Consider the following 20,943-nt stretch of genomic DNA (forward strand, 5'->3'; position numbering starts at 1 on the left):
AATGAAAAGGAAATTTAACAATAGTAGCAGAACAAAAGCACTACATAATTCCAAAATCATTTTTAAAAATCACCTCTCAATTTATTTTATAGAGTCAGAAAATCTTGATATCATTATGTAGAACCAAAAACAATAGCCCAATTTCACTTATTAATGTAGATTCAGACATTCTTAATAAAATATCGGTAAATAAAATCCAACATTATCTCAAAAGAATACTATGTTTTTAGATCAATTATTTTTAAGTGTTAATATAAAGAATTGACAAGTTAAAGGACAGAATTCTTTGATCAATCAATAATTGCTAACTATTCAATAGCTGTTCTTAATTTTAAATATTCTAAGTAAAATAGGAATAGACGGAAATCCCTTAAATATGAAAAATACTGTTTACCTAAAACCAAAAGGATAAAAAAGCATTCTGAATGATGAGAAACTAAAGCCATTTCTTTTCAAATCAAGCATAAGTCAGGGGGACCTATTATAAACATGATTATTCAGTATTGCTTTGGTGGGATTCTAGAAAATGCTGTAGACAAGAAAATGGAATGCATGGTATAAATTGAGGGAAAGGAGAAAATTTATTTTTTGCTGCTTGTACAACTTTATGCCTAAAAAACTCAAGAAGCATTATTTAAAAAATCACTAGAATTTTTAAATTTTAAAGTAAGAAAATTTATTAAAGGTAACTAAACATAAAATAAATACATAAAATTTGGTAACTGTTCTCTATCCTAGCGGTAGCCAATTAAAAATGTATATACAGGGGTAATTTCATGCAAATAGCAGTAAAAACTATGATATATTTAGGAATATATTTGGCCAAAGAGATATATTGAAAACACTATAAAACTTTATTAAGGAACATAAAACAATATTTGAATAAATGAAAAGATATGTCATATTATTCATTGGGAATCCTTAGTATCATAAAAATCAATTCTATCCACACAAGATATAAATTTCATGTAATGCCACACTGGGCCTTCTCCCAAAGCCTGCATTTGAAAGATTCGCCTGGGCCGTAGTTACAAAGGATGGGAACAGTACTTGTAAAGGCTTTGTGCAATTCCATCATGTTACTGTTGTCTGTTGAAATGATTTACTGAGCCCCTTATCACTTAAAAAAGCTAGTTCTATCAGGTTTTGTTGTTGCTTTTCTTACAAAAAGTTAAACTGGAGCACAGAGGGGCACCTTGGGCCTGTTGAATGTTTGGTGGAAGAGAATACAAAGCCAGTTCTGACTGGGTTTTATTTACACCTCCCCTGAATGTTACAGCCAATGGGGAAGGGCTGTGTTAAGAGAAAAAAAAGACTGATGGTGAAATGGAAAATGAACTATCTGTGGTTCCTTTCAGGATTGTTCTCTTCTATCATGCGGGAGCTTGTCAATGTCGCCCATGATGGTCCCAAGTGGATTTTGCTGGATGGCGACATAGATCCAATGTGGATTGAGTCTCTGAACACTGTCATGGATGACAACAAGGTATGAAAGGGAGGAGGGAAATTATCCCTAATCACCTATGAAACCAGTCCCCACACACATTTAGAAATCATAATTCCACACAAGGGCTCATCAAAGTAAGGAATTATTACTGATATCTTCATTTTTTTAAAAATTTCCAGCTTTATTGAAATACTAGAGGCCTGGTGCACAAAATTCATGCACTCAGGGGAGAGGGCCCCTCAGCCCAGCCTATGCCCTCTCACAGTCCGGGAGCCCTCAGGGGATGTCTGACTGCCATGGAGGTGGGAGAGGCTCCCGCCACCACCACTGTGCTCGCCAGCTGTGAGCCTGGCTTCTGGCTGAGTGGCGCTCCCCCTGTGGGAGCCCACTGACCACCAGGGGACAGCTCCTGCATTGAGTGTCTGCCTCCTGGTGGTCAGTGCATGTCATAGCGAGCAGTTGAGTGGTCTTAGCATATCATTAGCAAATTATGCTTTGATTGGTTTAACGGACAACTGGACACTTAGCATATTAGCCTTTTATTATCCTATATAATAAAAGGCTAATATGCAAATAGACCGAACGACGGAACAACCAAACAACCAAACAACTGGTCGCTATGACGTGCACTGACCACCAGGGGGCATGCGAAGAACATGGTAGGCATCGGCCGTGGCAGGATAGTGGAGCAGGTGAGCGGGGGCACCAGACCAAGGCAGGACGCCGGTTGCTGTCATCAGGGCGAGCCTCTGGTGGTTACTAAAAATTCTTTGCTCCCATGTGCTGCAGTCTCACCCAGCGCTCGCTGCTGGTGCCAGCCCCACTCACACCCACTGCAAGCACCCGGCACCAGCCCTGATCACTCAGTGCCAGCAGCAGGTGTGAGCAGCGGCTGCCAGCCCCAATCACCCCTCAGGGCTTCTCCAATTCCCCCTCCTCCTGAGGGGCTATCAGGGCCAGCAGCCACCTCTCACACCCACTGCCAGCGCTGGCCCTGCTCATACCTGCCACTGGCACCGGAGCCACCTCTCACACCCACTGCCAGTGCCCAGCACTGATCCCGATCACTCGGCACCGTCAGTGGGTGTGAGCAGCGGCTGCTGGCCCCAATTGCCCCTGAGGGCTTCTCCACCTCTCCCTGCTCCTGATGGGTGATCGGGGCAGCAGCTGCTGCTTGCACCCCTGACAGCGCTGGCCCTGCTTGCACCCACTGCTGGCGCTGGCCCCAATCACTCTGCACCATCAGCGGGTGCAAGTGGGGCTGGTCCCAACAGCACATGGGAGCAGCAGCAGTGGGAGTGGGGCTGCAGGCAGACAGAGGACCCAGGGCTGCAGCAGGGGGGGCCGGAAAGGGGCATGGAGGATGGGCCAAGACCCACCCTTGTGCCCACCGCAGCCTTGCAGCCCACAGTTCCTTTCAAGGTGCACGAATTCATGCACTGGGCCCCTAGTATAGGATAATTGACATGTATCATTGTGTACATTTAAGGTGTACAACATGGTGATTTGAAATACCCATATATTGCAAAATAATTACCGTAATAAGGTTAGTAAACACTTCCATCACTTCACATGATTATGTGTGTGTGTGTGGTGAGAACTTCTAATATCTACTCTTAGCCACTTCCAAGTATACAATCCATCTGTAATGTTAACTATAGTCACCATGCTGTACATTACATCCTGAGATTACTCATTTTATAACTAGAAGTTTGTACCCTTTGACCCCTACACCCATGTCCTCCACCTACCTCATCCCACCCATACCTGGCAAGCACCAAAATATTCTCTCTTTGTATGGTTTATTGTTTCCTCATTCCACAGATGAGTGAAGTCTACAGTACTTGTGTTTTTCTGTCTGACTTATTTCACTTAACAAAATGCTCTCCAAGGCATTCATGTTGTCACAAATGGCAGGATTTCCTTCTTTTAATGGGTGGATAATATTCCATTATTTAAATATATTTTCTTACCATTTACCCATTGATGGACACTTGGGTTGTTGCCATCTCTTGGCTATTGTAAGTAAAGCTCCAAATGAATATGGAAATGCACATATCTCTTCAAGATCCTGATTTCATTTATTACCAGAGTGTTTAATAGACACCTAAGAACGGATTCATCCAAGTGAGCAGCTTTCACTTCCTTCAATGGCACTGCCATCACTCACAATTTTCAGCGTTGTTATCATTTCCTTCAGGATCTTCTGCACATAGATTAATTTTTAGAGCTGAAAGGAGTCTTAAATCATCTACTAAATCTTTTATTACTTACTTCCCTTTTTATAAATAAGGAAACTGAGGATCAGAAACTAAGCCTGTCAAACCCCCTCAATGAAATCTTCATTCATGGAGAATATATTTTATTTTTTATAAAAAATAAAAATAAAAATAATAAACAAAAAAGAAAGCCAATGGGAATGTTCATAAATAAGTTAATAAATAAAATACTTATGTAAAAGGGAATCCAAATTTACCTGAAACAAAAATGTCTATTCTCAACAAAAAAATAAAACACTAGCTGATGCCAATAAAGTGGCTGTTAAGCTGGTAGCTGCTCCTAAACTTGTTCAGAAAGCACATCCAGGTTAGAAGTTTTATACTGACAGATTCATCAGATGAATGTGTACTCTCCGAGAGGCACTACTTTTTAAAAAACTAGTGACATGAAGACTAAGCTTTTTCCTTTAAGGATATTCCAATGTGTCTACTTCATTTGAATTACTGACATCAATATAAATTTTTTAGATAACTATTCTCCTGATTCAACACACACACACACACACACACACAAGGATGGGGGTAGACAGGATACAGGAGGAGAGAGAGTATTGTTGCAGAAAATATAGAAATAGTTACACAGTTGACCCTTGGACAATGCAGGTGTGGACTGCACAGGTATGCTTATACGGAGATTTTCCAGTTGACCCACTCAGTTCAAATCCTCATTGTTCTAGGGTTCGCTGGCAGTGGGGAATCCGCGTATGTGGGATGCAGACTTAAGCTATATGAAGACTTTTGACTGAGTGGCACTCCTAACCCCTGTGTTGTTCAAGGTCAACTATAATCACACAGAAGAAAATAATCACTCATCGTCCCTACCAGGAGAAATCAGCCAAATCTCCACCAGCTGGCCCTGCGTCCTCCTTCCCACCTGACGTGTCCTTTCCTGTGGTCTCCAGGTGCTGACCCTGGCAAGCAACGAGAGGATCCCTCTGAACCCCACCATGAGGCTCCTCTTTGAGATCAGCCACCTGCACACGGCCACGCCGGCAACCGTCTCCAGAGCAGGTATGGCCTCAGAAAGTAAAACCCAACTGTGCAGTTGGAGGCAGGTGCCTCGAGCGGTACGTATGATGGTGCTAGCTCCGGGGGACGCTCCACACAGGAGCCGGGCATCGATCATCCTAACCTCTGGCCTCGTCCGCAGTCCTAATCCACATCCACGAGGGTGAGCCAGTGTCTGAGGCCAGGCCCATGTGGTGTTCTTCATTCAGAAATATGATGGGAGTGGGAAGGGAAACGGCCCCGAGCTGGACAGCTGTCCCCTGAGTACGTGCCTCAAACTAGGCAGCTTCCAGCTTCCATGTCAATGGAGATAACCACCCATTGCCAGACTCACTACATCCTGGTGGACAGAACAGCTTCTGCCTTAGCTTTCCTCTAGCCCCACTGCTAACACCCAGCAGAGACCAGAGGATGAGAGGACTGGTTTGGCCTCGACCCTGACATCAGACTCCCTATCAAGGACCCGTGCTGAGGCTGGAAAACACAGGCCGGGAGGGTTCGCTCTCATACTGCATCTGTTTCCTAGGGCTGCTGCAACCAATCACCATGAACTTGTGGCTTTGAAAACAACAAAAATTTGTTCTCTCACAGTTTTGAAAGACAGACACTGGAACTCAAATCCGCCTTCGAGGGAGACCCCTTCCTTGCATCTTCCAGTCAGTCTTCCTCGGCTTAGGGCCCATGACTCCAAACTCCACCTCCTTCTGCACATGGCCTCTCTGCATGTCTTTCGTCTTCTGTCTCATATAAGGACCCTTGTTCATGTCCCACTCAGATACTCCAGGGAGAGCTCATCTCAAGACCCTTACTTATCACATCTGCCAGGGCCCCTTTTTCAGATAAAGTCACACTCCCAGGTTCTAGGGATTAGAATGTGGACATATTCCTTTGAGGTCACCATTGTATCCATATTTCCACACCATGACAACCACTTCCAATCCATCCCGGCCTTCTTTCCTCCTGAGCCCAGCCTTGGCCTCAAGCTCCTTCTCAACACTGCCTGCCATTAGCTAATGTCAGGCCATGGGAGTTGATCCCAACGGCAAGCCATTTGACCTCTCAGACCTTGGCCAGATCTCTGTTCTTTTTGAGTCCAGTCTTCTAAACAGAGAAAATAACTCTCTGGGATGAAGGATATACTGACGTCCATGGAAAATTCATTGACTCTTGCCTGTGCTCACAGGGATCCTGTACATCAACCCGGCAGACCTGGGATGGAGCCCTCCAGTCAGCAGCTGGATCGAGAAGAGGGAGATCCAGACAGAGAGAGCCAACCTGACCCTCCTGTTTGACAAGTACCTTCCGACCTGCTTAGACACACTCAGAACCAGGTAGGCCAAGAAGTAAGGAAGGTAGCAAGTTACAGCAGCAGCAAAACGCCTGCTGGCTCACACCTTGTGTCCGCTGATGTTCTTTCTGTCCTGGCCCTGAAGTCAGACATCCCTAGAGCCTTCCCCTCCAGGCATGGCAGATGGCAAAGGGGACACACATCAGACTGACAATGGCTGCCATTGTCAATTCAGACAGGAAGTGAGATGAGGAAGAGGAAGAGGATTTGAAGTGCTTCTCGTGAGTGCCATGTGGGTGTATTTGAAGGAGGCTGTCAGTTGCAATATCCGATAACAATTCTGAGGTCCTGCAGTTTGTAGGGCATGAAGCTGGCCCTCCTCCAGGTCATACCAACAGACCTAGAGGTGAAAATGACACTGTGACGAGTGGGACCCACCTCCTGTTTCTGGCTGTGTGTGTTCATGGCCCAGAGAGCACGGACTCAGGCACAATGCAGCAATTGCCCAGGCCTGTCCTTCTGGATACTGTGAGTTCACTTTTCCCTTTATGGGTTTGCAACAGCAAAAGCAGCAACCCCTGACCACTTATCACCTAAACAAGAGATTCATTCCTTTTAATCAAAAGGGTACTTATTATAGAAAGACTATGGTGTCTGCAGAGAGCGGTTCCAGTGTTCAGAGCCTGCTTTAGTCCTACACTCTTCTTGCCAGTTGATGCGTCACCCATGGATCAGGCACCCAACCCTGTAGTTCAGCCAAGCTCAACCCTCAGAGCTGGAAGGCAGCATGATTCAGAGATCTAACCAAGTTCCCAAAGATTCAGCAAGTTATGCTCAGGATTACTTTTCCCGGAAATTAAATCCCTCACTCAAAGTGACCCTTACTCCTCATCGCTGATCTGTCAATAGGACGGAGTATTTAGGGAGAAGTCTCCCATGCAAGGGGCCCGAAGCGCTCCCATTTCACATGCCCCCTGTCAAATCCACTATGCTAAGAATTAATTTTATATGACTAAAAACTGAATTGCAATTAAGTAGTGTACATGGTGGTATATTTTTAGATATTTAAACATTTATTAATTTTGATTTTGTAAGTTTCTGTTTTGGCATCAGTAATTGTTTTTCCAATCTTGACCCTTTGAAAAGCCTTTACCTCTGGTGGCCTGTGGGCTCCATGGCCTTGGAATCCTAACAAGATAGAGCAGCCTTGGCAGTGGGCAGTGCCCAGGACAGTGGTGGGGAATGTCGCCAATGGGCAGGGGGCCACAAGGAGTGAAAACACCGTGGAAGGAGGAGGTTTGGGCAAAATATCAAACCCTGTTCTTTACCTTTTTCTGAGACACTTGTCCAATGTATCCTCTAACTGAAAGTTAGGCCCTTTCCCACTCTGGGCATTTAGAACAAGAAGTGTGTGTGTGTGTGTGTGTGTGTGTACACGTGTGCTCATGAGCATGCACGGCCTTTGAAATGGGCTTTGAAGGCTCTGTATTAAGTGTATCCAGAGACAAGTCTTGCCTCATCTCTGAACCCTCTGGTTATCAAGAAACAAACACATTTTTTCATGTCATTTATGGTGCCTACTCTGTGTGTTATTTCATTTCATTCTCACGACATTCCCGAGGGGCTAACCATCCTGGAGATACAAGAGCTGAGGTGCCGTGAGGTCCCTCCGCGTCGCAGCCAGTTAGTAACAGGCACTTCAGAGTCTTCTGTGTTATTCATCATGGTATTGTGATGCCGGCTGCACATGGCCCTGAGAATGGAAGCTGTGTGACGTCAACACAGACTAATTCTTCTATTGGACAGGAGTCCTCATAACGGGTGATTATAAAGTGCCAACTGGTGGGCACTGGTGCCATTCAACACCTGTGGGAATCCCCAGTTGGGAGTGCAGTGAAGAAGGAAACTTTATTCAGTGCACACAGCTCGATTGTGGAACAGCACGGCTGTGAGGCGGCTCTGGTGCCAGGCCCCCTCTCGGCTGGCATCCTCTGGTCTCTGCTGGGTGTTAGCAGTGGGGCTAGAGGAAAGCTAAGAGCAGTGCTCTTCCCTGCTCCACTCCGCTCTGGTCTGCCCTGCCCTGCTCTTCCCTGCTCCACTCTGCTCTGGCCTGCCCTGCCCTGCTCTGGCCTATAACTGGTCTGGCCTGCCCTGCCCTGCTCTGGCCTATAACTGGTCTGGTCTGCCCTGCCCTGCTCTGGCCTATAACTGGTCTGGTCTGCCCTGCCCTGCTCTGGCTTATAACTGGTCTGGCCTGCCCTGCCCTGCCCTGCTCTGGCCTATAACTGGTCTGGTCTGCCCTGCCCTGCTCTGGCTTATAACTGGTCTGGCCTGCCCTGCCCTGCTCTGCTCTGCTCCACTCTGCTCTGGCCTGCCCTGCCCCGCTCTGGCCTATAACTGGTCTGGTCTGTCCTGCCCTGAGCTGGTCTGACCTGCTCTGGTCTGCTTCGCTCTCAGCTGGTCTGCTCTGGCCTGCACTGGTCTGCTCTGGTCTGCTCCCTTGTGCCTTTCCTTAACGTCGGTGCCTCTCATTCTGGTTCTCTCCGCTCTGGTGCGACATCCTCAGTGAGTCAGCTCAGCTGGAGAAACCCAGTCCTCGGTGGAATGGGACCGTGCACTCTGCGCCACAGGGGAGCTGGCTGATACAGACAGCAGTCACCACCCCTGTCCCTGCTTAGTCTGTCTTTAGGCAAATGAGGGCTCTGAAGCCTCACCATTTGCTTGGTCCAAAAGGTATTGTCCTGATTGGTTAGAATAGAGCAGCTCTGATTAGATAGGGAAAGCCTCAGTCCTATTGGTAGAAATAGGACTCCAGGAACTCCTTTATAATGGGCAGCAGGACACAGAGCAGATGGGCAGTTCAGTACAGAGGCTGGCAGCTCAGTGCAGGCCTCTCCCTGAAGTGCAGTTTCCGTGGGAGGCTCTGAGTAGACGTGGCTGCCAGGCTCGGCTTTGAGCCCAGTTAGCCCCCAGGAGTCCTTCTTAGTAGGCGTCTTCTTCCTCAGGGTCCATAATGGCATCTGGCCACTTCTAGTCACACAATCTCCCTCTCTCTCTCTCTCTCTCTCTCTCTCTCTCTCTCTCTCTCTCTCTCTCTCTCTCTCTCTCACACACACACACACACACACACACATAATTTTTAAAAACTCAATAAAAGTTTTTAATAAAAAAAACAAACTCCACGGAAAATGAAAGCTCCTCCCCCCGCCGCAGCTCCGACGCCTCCAGCTCTCCCCCTGCCTTGGGAAAGGGGGTGTCCTCCTTACTCCGCCAGTCACCCCTCACAGCTGTAGCTTCTGTCTCCTCAGTGTTGAAGAGGGACCCAGAGAAGAGAGGGAGGAGCCAGAAAGGTCTCACCCAGTGGAGCCACAATTAGGGCCTCAGTGACCCTAACTGGCAGACCTGGAAATCTGAAACCGGCCTCTTTCTCTTTAGAAGCTTTCTGAGTTCCCTGGGCCCCTCCTTGTCACTGGGGAGCTCCCTGTGCCTTTCCTTAACGTCAGTGCCTCTCCATCAGCCCATGACGCTCCCTCTCCATTAGCTCCGCACGCAGACTCCTCAGGGAGGTCCCCCTCCCCAGCGCCTGGCAGAACCTGACATGCCCAGATCCAGGAAGTACTCCCCCTCCTCTGCCTGGCACACTGGAGCACGGGCCGCCCAGCGGCACCCTCTTACACCCGCTGGATGAGCGGGCCTCTCGGGGTTTCCGGGCGCATGTCCTGGGCCACCTCCGAGCTGTCCTGTTGAAGCCCCATCCTCAGCTCTCATTTTGGGCAAACCCCTGCCTTCCCTGTGGGAGAGGGGCACTCACTGCCTACCAGCCGCTCCCTCCAAAAACCTGTCTGCTCATTCAGCCCCTTGGGGTCCCCCACTTTGCTCATCTATCCCCTTGAGACAACGAGAGGCCAGGGTCGCAGAGCCTGGGATCTCAGTTTCAAATGTGAGAGTGGTGGGCCCCTTATTGTCTTGGTGTCTCATCCAAAACACAGCTGGGGAGGATTCGCTTTGACATTCTGCTGCAAACATGTCAAAGGGATGAGGGAGAGCCTGTCAAGTGCTCACATTTCTCACTGCTCCTGGGGTAACATGTAGACTGTGAGAGCACTTCAGAGTATTGTTGTAAAGATGGAGACCAGATGAAAAACAAGCCGACACAAGACACTGAGGAGAATGGGATGCTATGAAACCCTGAGGCCCAGCAAATGACTTCTGAGGTGTCAGTGAATGGCATTGCTCATTTTATAACAGTGAACCCTGCCTCTGTGCAACCTGGGAGCTCATCTTCCCACGGCAGGTGGCCATGCGGGCAGGCGTGCAGGAGGGGCTGAGTGAGTGGGTACATGGTGCACTCTGTGTGTATGGGTGGTGGGAAGACTGTGCCTGTGTGCACGCGTGCGTGTGCATATGTGTACGTGTTTGTGTGTGTGTGCACACACATGCTCCTGCTCCCTTGGGCATAGGTTCACCTTTGTGCATCTCTTGATATCGGCCTTTCAGTCAAGACCTCCAGGCCAAGGTTAAAAGTACAAAATCAGGCCAGCCCAAAGTCACAGAGGTACATTTGGGAAGAGGAACTCCACCAAGTAAGGCATGATAGTATAAAACAGCCCCTAGACCGACCCACTCTGCCCCCCAATGAAGACCTGGCCCCAGAGAAAATGTTTTCAATGTGTTTTCATTGTCAGACCTCTGTGCTGAAGTTACAGAACCTTAGAGTTGCCCCCACCTGGACACTGCTGCTTTTTGACAATTAAAGAAACTGTGAAGGGAGTGAAACTGCTGAGATTTTTACTCGGATTGTAGCTGCCTCCATTCCCAAGGGGCAAGAGGGGATCATCAATGTTCAGAGAAGGGGAGGGGAGGGGAAGGGATCAGAGAAAAGGCAGATGAGGGGACCTTCTCAGGAGCCCTTTGGGCCCTTCCTTTCAAAAGAAACTGATACAAAAATAGCTAATGAGAATGAAGGTTTAGGTAGCACCATGGTCCTCTGGATTCCTAAAGAACGTAACTCATGAGAGTGTCAAGCCCATAGCTGTCCCACAATGCCTCTAGGGTGGAAAGGCCAGGGTTTTAGAGCGTCCCGGGCCTCTCTCTGCAGGTTTAAGAGGATAATTCCGATCCCAGAGCAGAGCATGGTGCAGACACTCTGCCACCTTCTCGAGTGCCTCCTGACGGAGGAGAACATCCCCGCGGACTGCCCCAAGGACACCTATGAGCTCTATTTTGTGTTTGCTGCCATCTGGGCTTTCGGCGGAGCAATGGTCCAAGATCAGGTAAGAGACTGTGCTGAGCTGACACTCACATTCAGGTCCACCCCGGCAAAAGCTGGTCTCCAGAAAGGATGGAAAAGACAGGACAGCTAAAGGTCAGAATTCACACCAACACAGCAAACTGTCTGGTTATCTACCCACTGCTCTGCTGAAGACACTAGTCCTCATAGAAGGGCCCTATGAGGGGAGACATGAGATTAGAATGTATTTGGAGCTGTCGCCTTTCAAGTTGGTGACCATGGATTTCACGGAGAGTTGCAGTGTTTGAGTTTGACCAAGTAGAGGTATGAGTACAGAACTTTTCAAAGTGATGTGTGCTTTATAGGCAAAATGACATTGTGCTGTAGAAGTTTGAATAGGAGGAATCTCTTTAGCCTTCTAAGTATCTCCCAGAACAACCAGACCAGCTTAACCACCCTGCCCCCAAACCCCTGAAAGAAAGATCTTTTCATAGAAGGTTGGACCAAACGTTTATTGACGTCTGGGAGTAGAAAACCAGCGTAGTATCTATCTCATGGTATTGGCTGCTGTAGCTTCATGCCCTTTGAGGGTTGGCTTGCATTATCTTGGCAACTTATTCCCTAAAATCTCCTGCATTCCCAGCCTTGTTCGTCACTTAGTTTCCTCCAAATAAAAGGTAGTCTGTATAGAAACAACATATTCAAAATCATGCAGATCAGTCTTTTACAACGGACGCTAGCTGTCAGGAAGCATCATGTCGAGGTTAAGAACGTGGACTCTAAATTTGAATTGTCACTCTGCCACTTAGTATCTAGGGGGCAGTGACAAGTAACTTAACCTCTCTCTACCTTATTCTCCCCTGGTGTACAAAGGAGATGAGGCTGATCAGAGCGGGATGTTTGTGAGGATTAAAGGGATACTGTTCTAATTGCCCAACATAGATGTGGCCAAAGCACTTAGAATGGTGTTGCGCACATATGTGCTAATTATTGATATTATAGATATTCAGGTTTTGAATATTTAGAAACTGACTCAGTTTCATTATCTGGAGCCTCTCTCGCAGCAGGGGACTGAACCAGCTACAGTTGCTGGCGAGTTATGCTTTGATCTTCCTGATCTGGGTTGATCCTGGGCTCTTTTGAGGAGAGAGGCAAAAAGTTTCAGCCTCCCAGGACAAAGCCATTTTCTAAGAATCCAAAGTGGAGGTGAGCTGGGAGAATTAACAGTTAATTTAGAATTAGAAATTTATCTGTTTTCACAGGCTCTGCTTGTAACATCCATCCCAGCTCTCATCAGCTCCTAACATGTTCCTTAGTGCTCAAAACTCAGAAAGCAATTCTCACAGGCTTCAGGGTGACTGCCTTTCTCCCTCTCCCTCCCCCTCCCCCTCCCCCTCCCCCTCCCCCTCCCCGTCCCCCTCTCCCTCTCCCTCTCTGATGCTCATGGGAAGGGGAAGTCTGCCGGAGGATGCCTGGATGAGAGCTTCACACTTGAGAATCTTTCCTGTCTGTCCCACAGCCTTGATGATTCTTTGACATCGTTGCATTTCCCTTCTGAGGCGAGGATGCAGTGCGTGCAGCAGGAGGGATGAGCCCTGGCTGAAATGCAGAGATCCAGAATGCATAGTTATTGCTTCCCATCTATAGCAGTCCTCAGGCTGCTGAAATGTCAGCAGCAGCCACTGCTGGGCTTCTCTCCCATGTTGGTGCCGAGAGAGCAGGGGGGCATCAAGATAAAGATGATTGGTCAGTTTTTCCTGTCTCTGTATAGAAAGATTTCAATCCACTCAACTCTTTGAAGGCCCAGGAGAAAGCATCCCTCCAGGCATCTTGGGCTCTGGAGCCTGCGGAGCTGCAGTCAGCCACACTGGCACATGGGAGAGGACAGAGGCGAGAGCTTTCGGCAGCAGGGAGTATCCAAAACCCCTGCACCCACATCCCAACAGCAAAAATCGTGCCCTAAATGGAAAAGTCAGAAGTTGGCCAAGATAATGTACATCGTGAGCACCAGTGGTGCTTACATTTAAAAAGCAAAGGAGAAATACAAAGTAGAGCCCATACTGAGTAGTAGACACAATAAAAATAATGGGGGAGGGGGTTGCTGGCTAAATACTTTACAGCAATTGCAGAAAATGATCTCTCGGAAGCGAATGGGCGCTCAGAGAGCCCAAGATTGGGAGACCAGAAACCTGCGTGCAACCCCCAGTTCGGCCATAAGCTTCTAGAGCTATAACCCTCTGAGCCTTTGTCTTTTCAGACATAAAACAGGACTGGTTCTCACCAGCCTGGAGAACTTAGAGCATTTTGAACGTTAAGTGAGGTGATGTCTTGTCCAAAACTCTGCCACAGCGTGACAGTCCAGCCTAGTGTCATCAAGTTCAAAGGGCAGGAGGGGACCCAAGAATCTTCAGAATGCAAAGGAGAAGGGGATTTCAGAAGGGGCCTCTTCACTGAGGTCGTTGCTGGAAAGACACCCACATTGTCGAACTGAGAAAGGGCCATGGAAGTTTCAGCAAAGGCAGCCTTGCCCTTAGAGTGTCCAATTATAGGGGGAAGTGGGCTTCCCAGGTTACAGGAGGGCGAGATGGTGTTGGGCAGCCCAGAAATGGGGCGGCTGGGGGTGAGGACGGGGGCGGAGGGGGGACATGGAGGGGGGAAGGACATCTCCTTCTTTCTGAAGATGGCCCTCTTGGGTTTTCAATATCAACTTGAAACCTGGTTTTCAAAATAAGTTAAAGGTCTTCAAGCATTTCATCCATAAGTTAGAAAATAGTGATTTCCTCCCCCCGCCGCACCCCCCCAAGGCTTCTGATTGAGAAGATAGTGTTCCTTGAATCTGAATTCAAATCAAAATAAGAGCAGCATACAAATCTGTTTTACCTTAAGGCCCATTTCCATTCTCGTTTTAAGGCAAAAGAATGCAGTTCTACTTACCTAACAGCAAAATGAGGAGTGCCAATTCTTCCAAGCCCGGACTCACTGCCACACACCCGCTTCCTGGTCCGTCCAGCCTTTAAACTCCAGCGGTGTGCTGTCCTACGAGGACTTTTCCTAAAATTCCCAATCTGGGCCTCTTTCCTTTTTAGGATTTTTTTCCTAGGTCTGTGTGTCTGGAGTGAGTTTGCTGCCCCTAACCGCCCCCCCGCCCCCCCCCCCAGTGTGTGTGTGTGTGTGTGTGTGTGTGTGTGTGTGTGTGTGTGTTTGCTTGGACACAATAAGATAGTTTGAGTACTCTGGGTGCACAGCCCCATCCTTAAGGCTCATGGTTTAACATGCATGCATGTAAATATGTCTCCACATATTCCTCTGTCAGAAGCCCAGTAGATCTTTCTCTCCCCTGCTCCTAGATTTTAAAATTTTAGCCCTTGAAGGAACATTAGAGACTTTCTTTTCTAGGATCCTCATTCTACAGATGAGGAAACAAGCACAGACAGCAGGAATTTCCCCATGGTTATGGACCTGACTCCCTCTGAGTCTTCTTACTCAACCACCCTTTTGTTCGTTTCATCCCTGGCTGCCATGCTGGGCATTGCTCAGTCTCAGGAGTCAATCGATCCCTTCGGAATTCTTGACCACACTTGTCCATCCTGTGGTGGTGGGCTCTCTCCTCCATGTTCTTATACTCCCTCCCCCCGCCCTCCACCCTGCCATGGCTCTGAGATGGGCTGGTGCAGGGAAGCTCAGCTGCATGGTCAGACTGGCGCTCGCACATGTGCTCGGGAGGCCCTGCTCAGCTGCGCCTGGTTCAGGCTGGTCCTGGGCAGAGCAGCGTCCTTCCCGGAGGAGCCGGTCCACCAGGTGGATCTGCAAAAGCGGAAGCACGTTGTTCCTCCCTGGCCTCCGCCTGATGCCAGAATGGCCTGTCCAGGCTCTCGAGCTCTGAAAGCCTGATGCCCACCTGCTCTGTGTTGCAGCTTGTGGACTACCGGGCAGAGTTCAGCAAGTGGTGGCTGGCCGAGTTCAAGACCATCAAGTTTCCTTCCCAGGGAACCGTCTTTGACTATTACATAGACCCCGAGACCAAGAAATTTGAGCCATGGTCCACACTCATCCCCCAGTTTGAATTTGACCCTGAGATGCCTTTGCAGGTGAGTGTGTGAGCGATCAAGGAAGTGCATTCATCCCGAAGGTCAGCCATGGCTCTAGAAGCAGCCCCTTGCCAGCATCCAAGAGGTTTGGCCTTGCTGGGAGCTGGGCACTTCCAGCTACTGCCTGTCAGTGGAAATCATAGGTGCAATGAAGCCATGAGTTCCCTCCCAGGGGCCAGGTCACTTGGTTACCAGACCCCACTGGCAACCTCGGGGGACACGGGGGAGACGATGGGGCAGAAGTTTCTGATGAATGTTAGTGAGGCCTCAGGGAGGCAGACAGAGTTGGTAGGGGAGGGCGGGGATGCTCTCTACCCAGAGAATGAGCTTACAAAATGGTCTCCCTGTGGATATCAGGGAAGACCCTCCGCCTATGGTGGCGAGATCCTCCGTGGCAGCAGAATCCCTCTTCTAAATGCGCTAGAACATTCTGTGGTGCATCTGTTTCTCCCACAAGCCCCAGGCGCACTGATTGTGTTCCCATTCCAGGCTTGTCTGGTGCACACGAGCGAGACCATCCGCCTGTGCTACTTCATGGAGCGGCTCCTGCAGCGGCGGCGACCGCTCATGTTGGTGGGGACCGCGGGCACAGGCAAGTCAGTGCTGGTGGGCGCTAAGCTAGCCAGCCTGGACGCAGAGGAATACCTGGTGAAGAACGTACCCTTCAACTACTACACCACGTCGGCGATGCTGCAGGGTAAGGCGCCCAGAGGCATGGAGGGGGGCTGTTTGAGTGGCCATGTCACCTGGCCCGGAGCTGGAGCGAGTGGTAGGTGCCTACTCACCCACTGGGCTGGACAGTGCAGCTCCTCCCACAACACCCTTCTGCCTCTCCCCTCCTTTCCCTCCCACAGCACCTCTGTCCCACTTCTGCACCCCTTAGCATGGTTCCCTCCCCCCATCCTTTCTCCCTGCACTCCGCTCCCACCTGCTGGCTTTCCCCAGGGTGGGAGCTCAACACAGAGCAGCAGTTCACACCCCGATGACAAAAAAGCTGAAGACCCTTTGAGAGACTAGCATGAGCTGTAGACTTCTGTCACCTGCTGTGTCTCTCGAGATCTTTCCACTCACCCCTCACATTTTAGAGAGGGGGAACCTGAGGCTCAGGTAAAAGTACATGATCGCCCACGGTCACCACCAAGCAGCCAGGCTGGTGTGGCACTTCAGCCTCTGACCACACTGAACCGGCTTTTCCCTGAAAGTGGAACATGGGGCCTCCCAGTGGACATGGGCCTCCTAGTGGACATGGGCCTCCTAGTGGACATGGACCTCCTAGTGGACATGGGCCTCCTAGTGGACATGGACCTCCTTGTGGACATGGACCTCCCAGTGGACATGGGCCTCCTAGTGGACATGGGCCTCCTAGTAGAACACGGGGCCTCCCAGTGGACATGGGCCTCCCTAGTGGACATGGGCCTCCTAGTAGAACACGGGGCCTCCCAGTGGACATGGGCCTCCTAGTGGACATGGGCCTCCTAGTAGACCACGGGGCCTCCCAGTGGACATGGGCCTCCCTAGTGGACATGGGCCTCCTACTGGACATGGGCCTCCTAGTAGAAAACGGGGCCCCCTAGTGGACATGGGCCTCCTAGTGGACATGGGCCTCCTAGTGGACATGGGCCTCCTAGTGGACATGGGCCTCCTACTGGACATGGGCCTCCTAATGAACATGGGTCCTCCTAGTGAACATGGGCCTCCTAGTGGACATGGGCCTCGTAGAAGAACACGGGGACATGACCCTCCTAGTGGAAAATGGGCTTCCTAGTAGACATGTGCCTCCTTGTGGGCATGGGCCTCCTAGTGGACATGGGCCTCCTACTGGACATGTACCTCCTAGTGGACATGGGTCCTCTGGGTGTGGCTTCAGGTCCACAGGCTCGTAAGGTGTTTCTCCTCCCCAGAGTCACTTCCTCCTGAACCCTCACTTACAGTAGGGTCTCCTTGGCTGTCTGGGACATGGGCCAGAGAGTCTGGTCCATATCTTAACACTGCCTGGTCTACCTAATGGAGCTTATCATTTTTGTCCCTGGAAAGATACACCTCTACACTTATTTGCAAGCCTTAAGTGCAACGACTAACCAGATTACCAGCTCTGTCCATTGATACCCATTCTTGCTATTTACTTATAACTACACTAATGATGACAATGATGATAATGACAATAATAACTTTTAGCAAACATTCACCAGGTATGAGTTAGGCACTAACTTAAGATTAGACTTTTACACATGTTTAAGTCACTTAATCTATAACAGCCATGTTACAGATGAGAAAACCAAAGCACAGAGAAGTTAAATAAGCTACTCCAAGTCACACAGGAAGTGAAGCCAGGTTTTAAATCCAGACAGTCTGACTTCTGTGTCTGTGCTCTGACCACGAGGCTATACTGCCTCCCTAGTAAGAAAATATTTTGGAAACTGCAATAAATATTTGCTATTGTTCCTATTATCATTAGTAGTACTACTTCAGTATCTAGAGGAGCTGTTTTCTAGAATCCTGTTATGATTTTATATTGTAAAAAAAAACTGGTTTTTTTGTTATCTTTATTATTGAAAGTATTACAGATGCTCCCCTCCTTTGTTGTAAAAAAATACTTTAGAGAGTCACTATTCTAGTCAAGAAAGAGGCGATGAGCTTCTTACACTGCCCAGACCTCTTGCTCCTGCTCTTGGCCTTTCACTGGGAGGACTCTCTCCTCCCCTCCTGTCGGAAAACAGAGAATTATTCTAAAATGTCACAGTTGCAGTCACGTAGAGTCAGGATGAATGCTCACCTCTCCCTGCGGTGAGACATACACCAAACACAGCACTTCCTGCCTCTTGTTAATTCCCAGTGGCCGCTGGTCTGGTCCCGCCTCTTACACCAGGGATGGGTGAAGCAGCTGTCTGTCACCGCGCATGCAGAAGTGACCAGGGCCTGGAGAGCACCCCAAGTCCCGGAGGGGCCAGCATACCTGTAACCACATCCATGCGGCAAAGCTCAGAGCCTTGACTCAGCTGCCCACTTCCCTTCCTTGGAATCTCCTTCCTTCTACTTTCGTCACAGTCCAAACAAGTTAGATTATTTGGCTTTTTGGTCTAAAACATTTTAGAAGCAACAAAATAGCTCCTAAATGGAGAAAGTATGCTATCAACAGCTAGAAATGTGGGAGCCAGCGGCCGGTCAATGTCCAAGAGGAAGTAAGAAACTTAAAGGGGGCAAACAGGAACTCAAAGGTAGCTACTCATTTAGACAAGAGGAAGACGGCCCCCCCACCGTGTAAGCCCGTCGCTTTGTGCAGCCCAGTGTGGTCATTGCTCTTGTACTTAGATCCTGTGTAACTATGAAAAGACTGCATGTGGTGTGGTATGGTCTGTCCGGATGTGCAAAGTGCATGTTTGCAATGTGTCCCTAATGGCAAGCGATGGGAAATAGCCTAATTAGCCCTATGATGGAATGCTAAACATTATTACAAAGAATGAGGAAATTCTGCGTGAACTGAGTTGCAACTATTTCCAAAGCTTTATTGAGAAAAGAAAGATGCAGAACAGTATATACAGTATACTCCAAATTCTGTTTAAAAAGAGATCTATGAAAATTTATACATATCTACATATACATATATATGTACCTATACATATATGTGTGTGTATATATATGTATGTGTGTGTGTGTGTGTGTATATATATATATATATATATATATATATATATAGAATATCTCCAGAAAGATACACAATACACAAGAAATTTATAACAGTTGCCCCTGGCAAGGGGAACTGGATGCTGAAAGTGGGATGAAGAATTACTTAAGCTTTTTTAAAATTATGAAATATTTCAATCATGCAGAAATGTACAGAAAATAATATAACAGATGCCCATGCACCCACCACCCAGATTTCACAGATGTTAGCATTTGTATTTTTCTATGTATCTCAGCATTGTAAGTATAGACAACACTCCACCCCATCCCTTCCTTCTTCATGCGCCTCATTAACCCACCACTAAAGGTAATGTGTATCATTCCAAATTTACACTTTTGATACATATGTACCCACAAACATACAGTGTTGTATGCACTTAAAATTTACATATATATGACACTGTGACTTCCTTTGGCAACTTACTTTTTTAATCATTGTCTGTTTTGACACATGGAGATCTGTTTCATTGATGTTCACTGCTGCATAGAATTCCATTGTGTGGTTAAATCATAGTTCATTTATTGATTTACCTATGAAAAGGCAGCAAAATTTTTTTAACATTTTTCCCTTTAAAAGGCATTCCTAGTTTTTTGGTTGTCTTATTGATTTGAGAGAGAGGGGAAGAGAGGGAGGGGAGAGAGCGAGAGACAGGATCAAGCCCACAACCTGGGCATGTGCCCTGACCGGGAATCGAACTGCCGACCTCTCAGTGCATGGGATGATGCACAACCAAATGAGCTGCACCAGCAGCCAGGGCAGCACTTTTAGCTTTAATTAATATATAATACATGGCACATATTAAAGTATAAAATTCATTAAGTTTTGAAAAATTTACCCGCTCCTGAAAGCATTACTACAAGTGAGATAATGAACATATCCGTCACCTCTGAAAGCTCCTATGTCCCTTGGTAATCCCTCTCTCTCACCCAGCTGCCACCCACCCCACCCCGATGCCTGGGCAACCATGATGGGTTTCTGTCACAATAGGGTAGTTTGCATTTCCTAGAATTTCACATAATGGAATCATACAACATGTACTTGGTTTTGTCTGGCTTCTATTACTCAGCACGAATTTGAGATTTAGCCACATTGCTGAGTGCGTCAATAGTTTATTCTTTTCATTCCTAAATAGCAAGATAAAATATGCAAAACACTCAGTGATTCCCGGCATACGATAAGTGCTTATTAAATGGAAGCTGTTATTATTATAATATTAAAATCCTTTTCAAATTTCAGAATCTATAAAAGCTATACAACAATCTCTAAGCCCCAACTGCCAAAACAAAGGGAACACAAGCAAACCCCTTTTGGCTTGAAAGAGAAGTCGAGCATAAACGATGCTAAATCAAAAATAAGGTTTTTGGAAGAACTGTTCCGCTTCTCAAATGGCAATAACTCCACCCAGCAGGTCAGTTCATCATGGTCCCAGGGGAATGTTCTGCAGCTCACTCATTTTTCTCAAAATCAGATATTTTTTACTAGAGAAAGTAGCTGCTTGGCAATCCCTGCCTCTCTCTGCTCTCCCCTTACATCAGCCCTGGGGTCTCCACTGAGCACTCTCCTAAACACAGACTCAGAATTCCTTTAAATACAGGTGGGGTTGTGTTTCCAGGGATTCACATGGCTCACCAGTGTGGACAGCACGTGCTGTGTTTAATGGTTCATATGCCCAACCCTGTGCTTTCATTCCTTTAATCCTCCACATCCCATGACACGCTATATCCATAATGCTTTTGAGTGCAAGCAACCGAAAATCCCAGACTAGTGATGTAAACAGAAATTTTTTTCGTGCAACAAGCAGTCTGGAGGTAGGCAGAGGACAGTCTCCGTTTTTATAAGCTGAGAAAATGAGGCTTGGTGCCATTAAGTGACTTCTCTCAAAGTCACACAATGAGCCTTATGTCAAGCTGTCTGCTGTCAA

General features: G+C 47.9%; 1 protein-coding gene across 1 annotated transcript in view; it reads left to right on the forward strand.

The window, feature by feature from the left end:
• Nucleotides 1–20,943, forward strand: part of DNAH9 (dynein axonemal heavy chain 9) — a 351,242-nt gene that overhangs the window by 152,929 nt on the left and 177,370 nt on the right. Inside the window, exons 33-38 of the mRNA XM_036342089.1 lie at nucleotides 1,359–1,486; nucleotides 4,629–4,737; nucleotides 5,918–6,065; nucleotides 11,121–11,295; nucleotides 15,167–15,340; nucleotides 15,830–16,037. Coding sequence (XP_036197982.1) covers nucleotides 1,359–1,486; nucleotides 4,629–4,737; nucleotides 5,918–6,065; nucleotides 11,121–11,295; nucleotides 15,167–15,340; nucleotides 15,830–16,037 — 942 coding nt within the window. The remainder of the gene's footprint in view (nucleotides 1–1,358; nucleotides 1,487–4,628; nucleotides 4,738–5,917; nucleotides 6,066–11,120; nucleotides 11,296–15,166; nucleotides 15,341–15,829; nucleotides 16,038–20,943) is intronic.

Source organism: Myotis myotis, unplaced genomic scaffold (assembly GCF_014108235.1).
Source record: "Myotis myotis isolate mMyoMyo1 unplaced genomic scaffold, mMyoMyo1.p scaffold_m19_p_17, whole genome shotgun sequence".
Classification (NCBI taxonomy): domain Eukaryota; kingdom Metazoa; phylum Chordata; class Mammalia; order Chiroptera; family Vespertilionidae; genus Myotis; species Myotis myotis.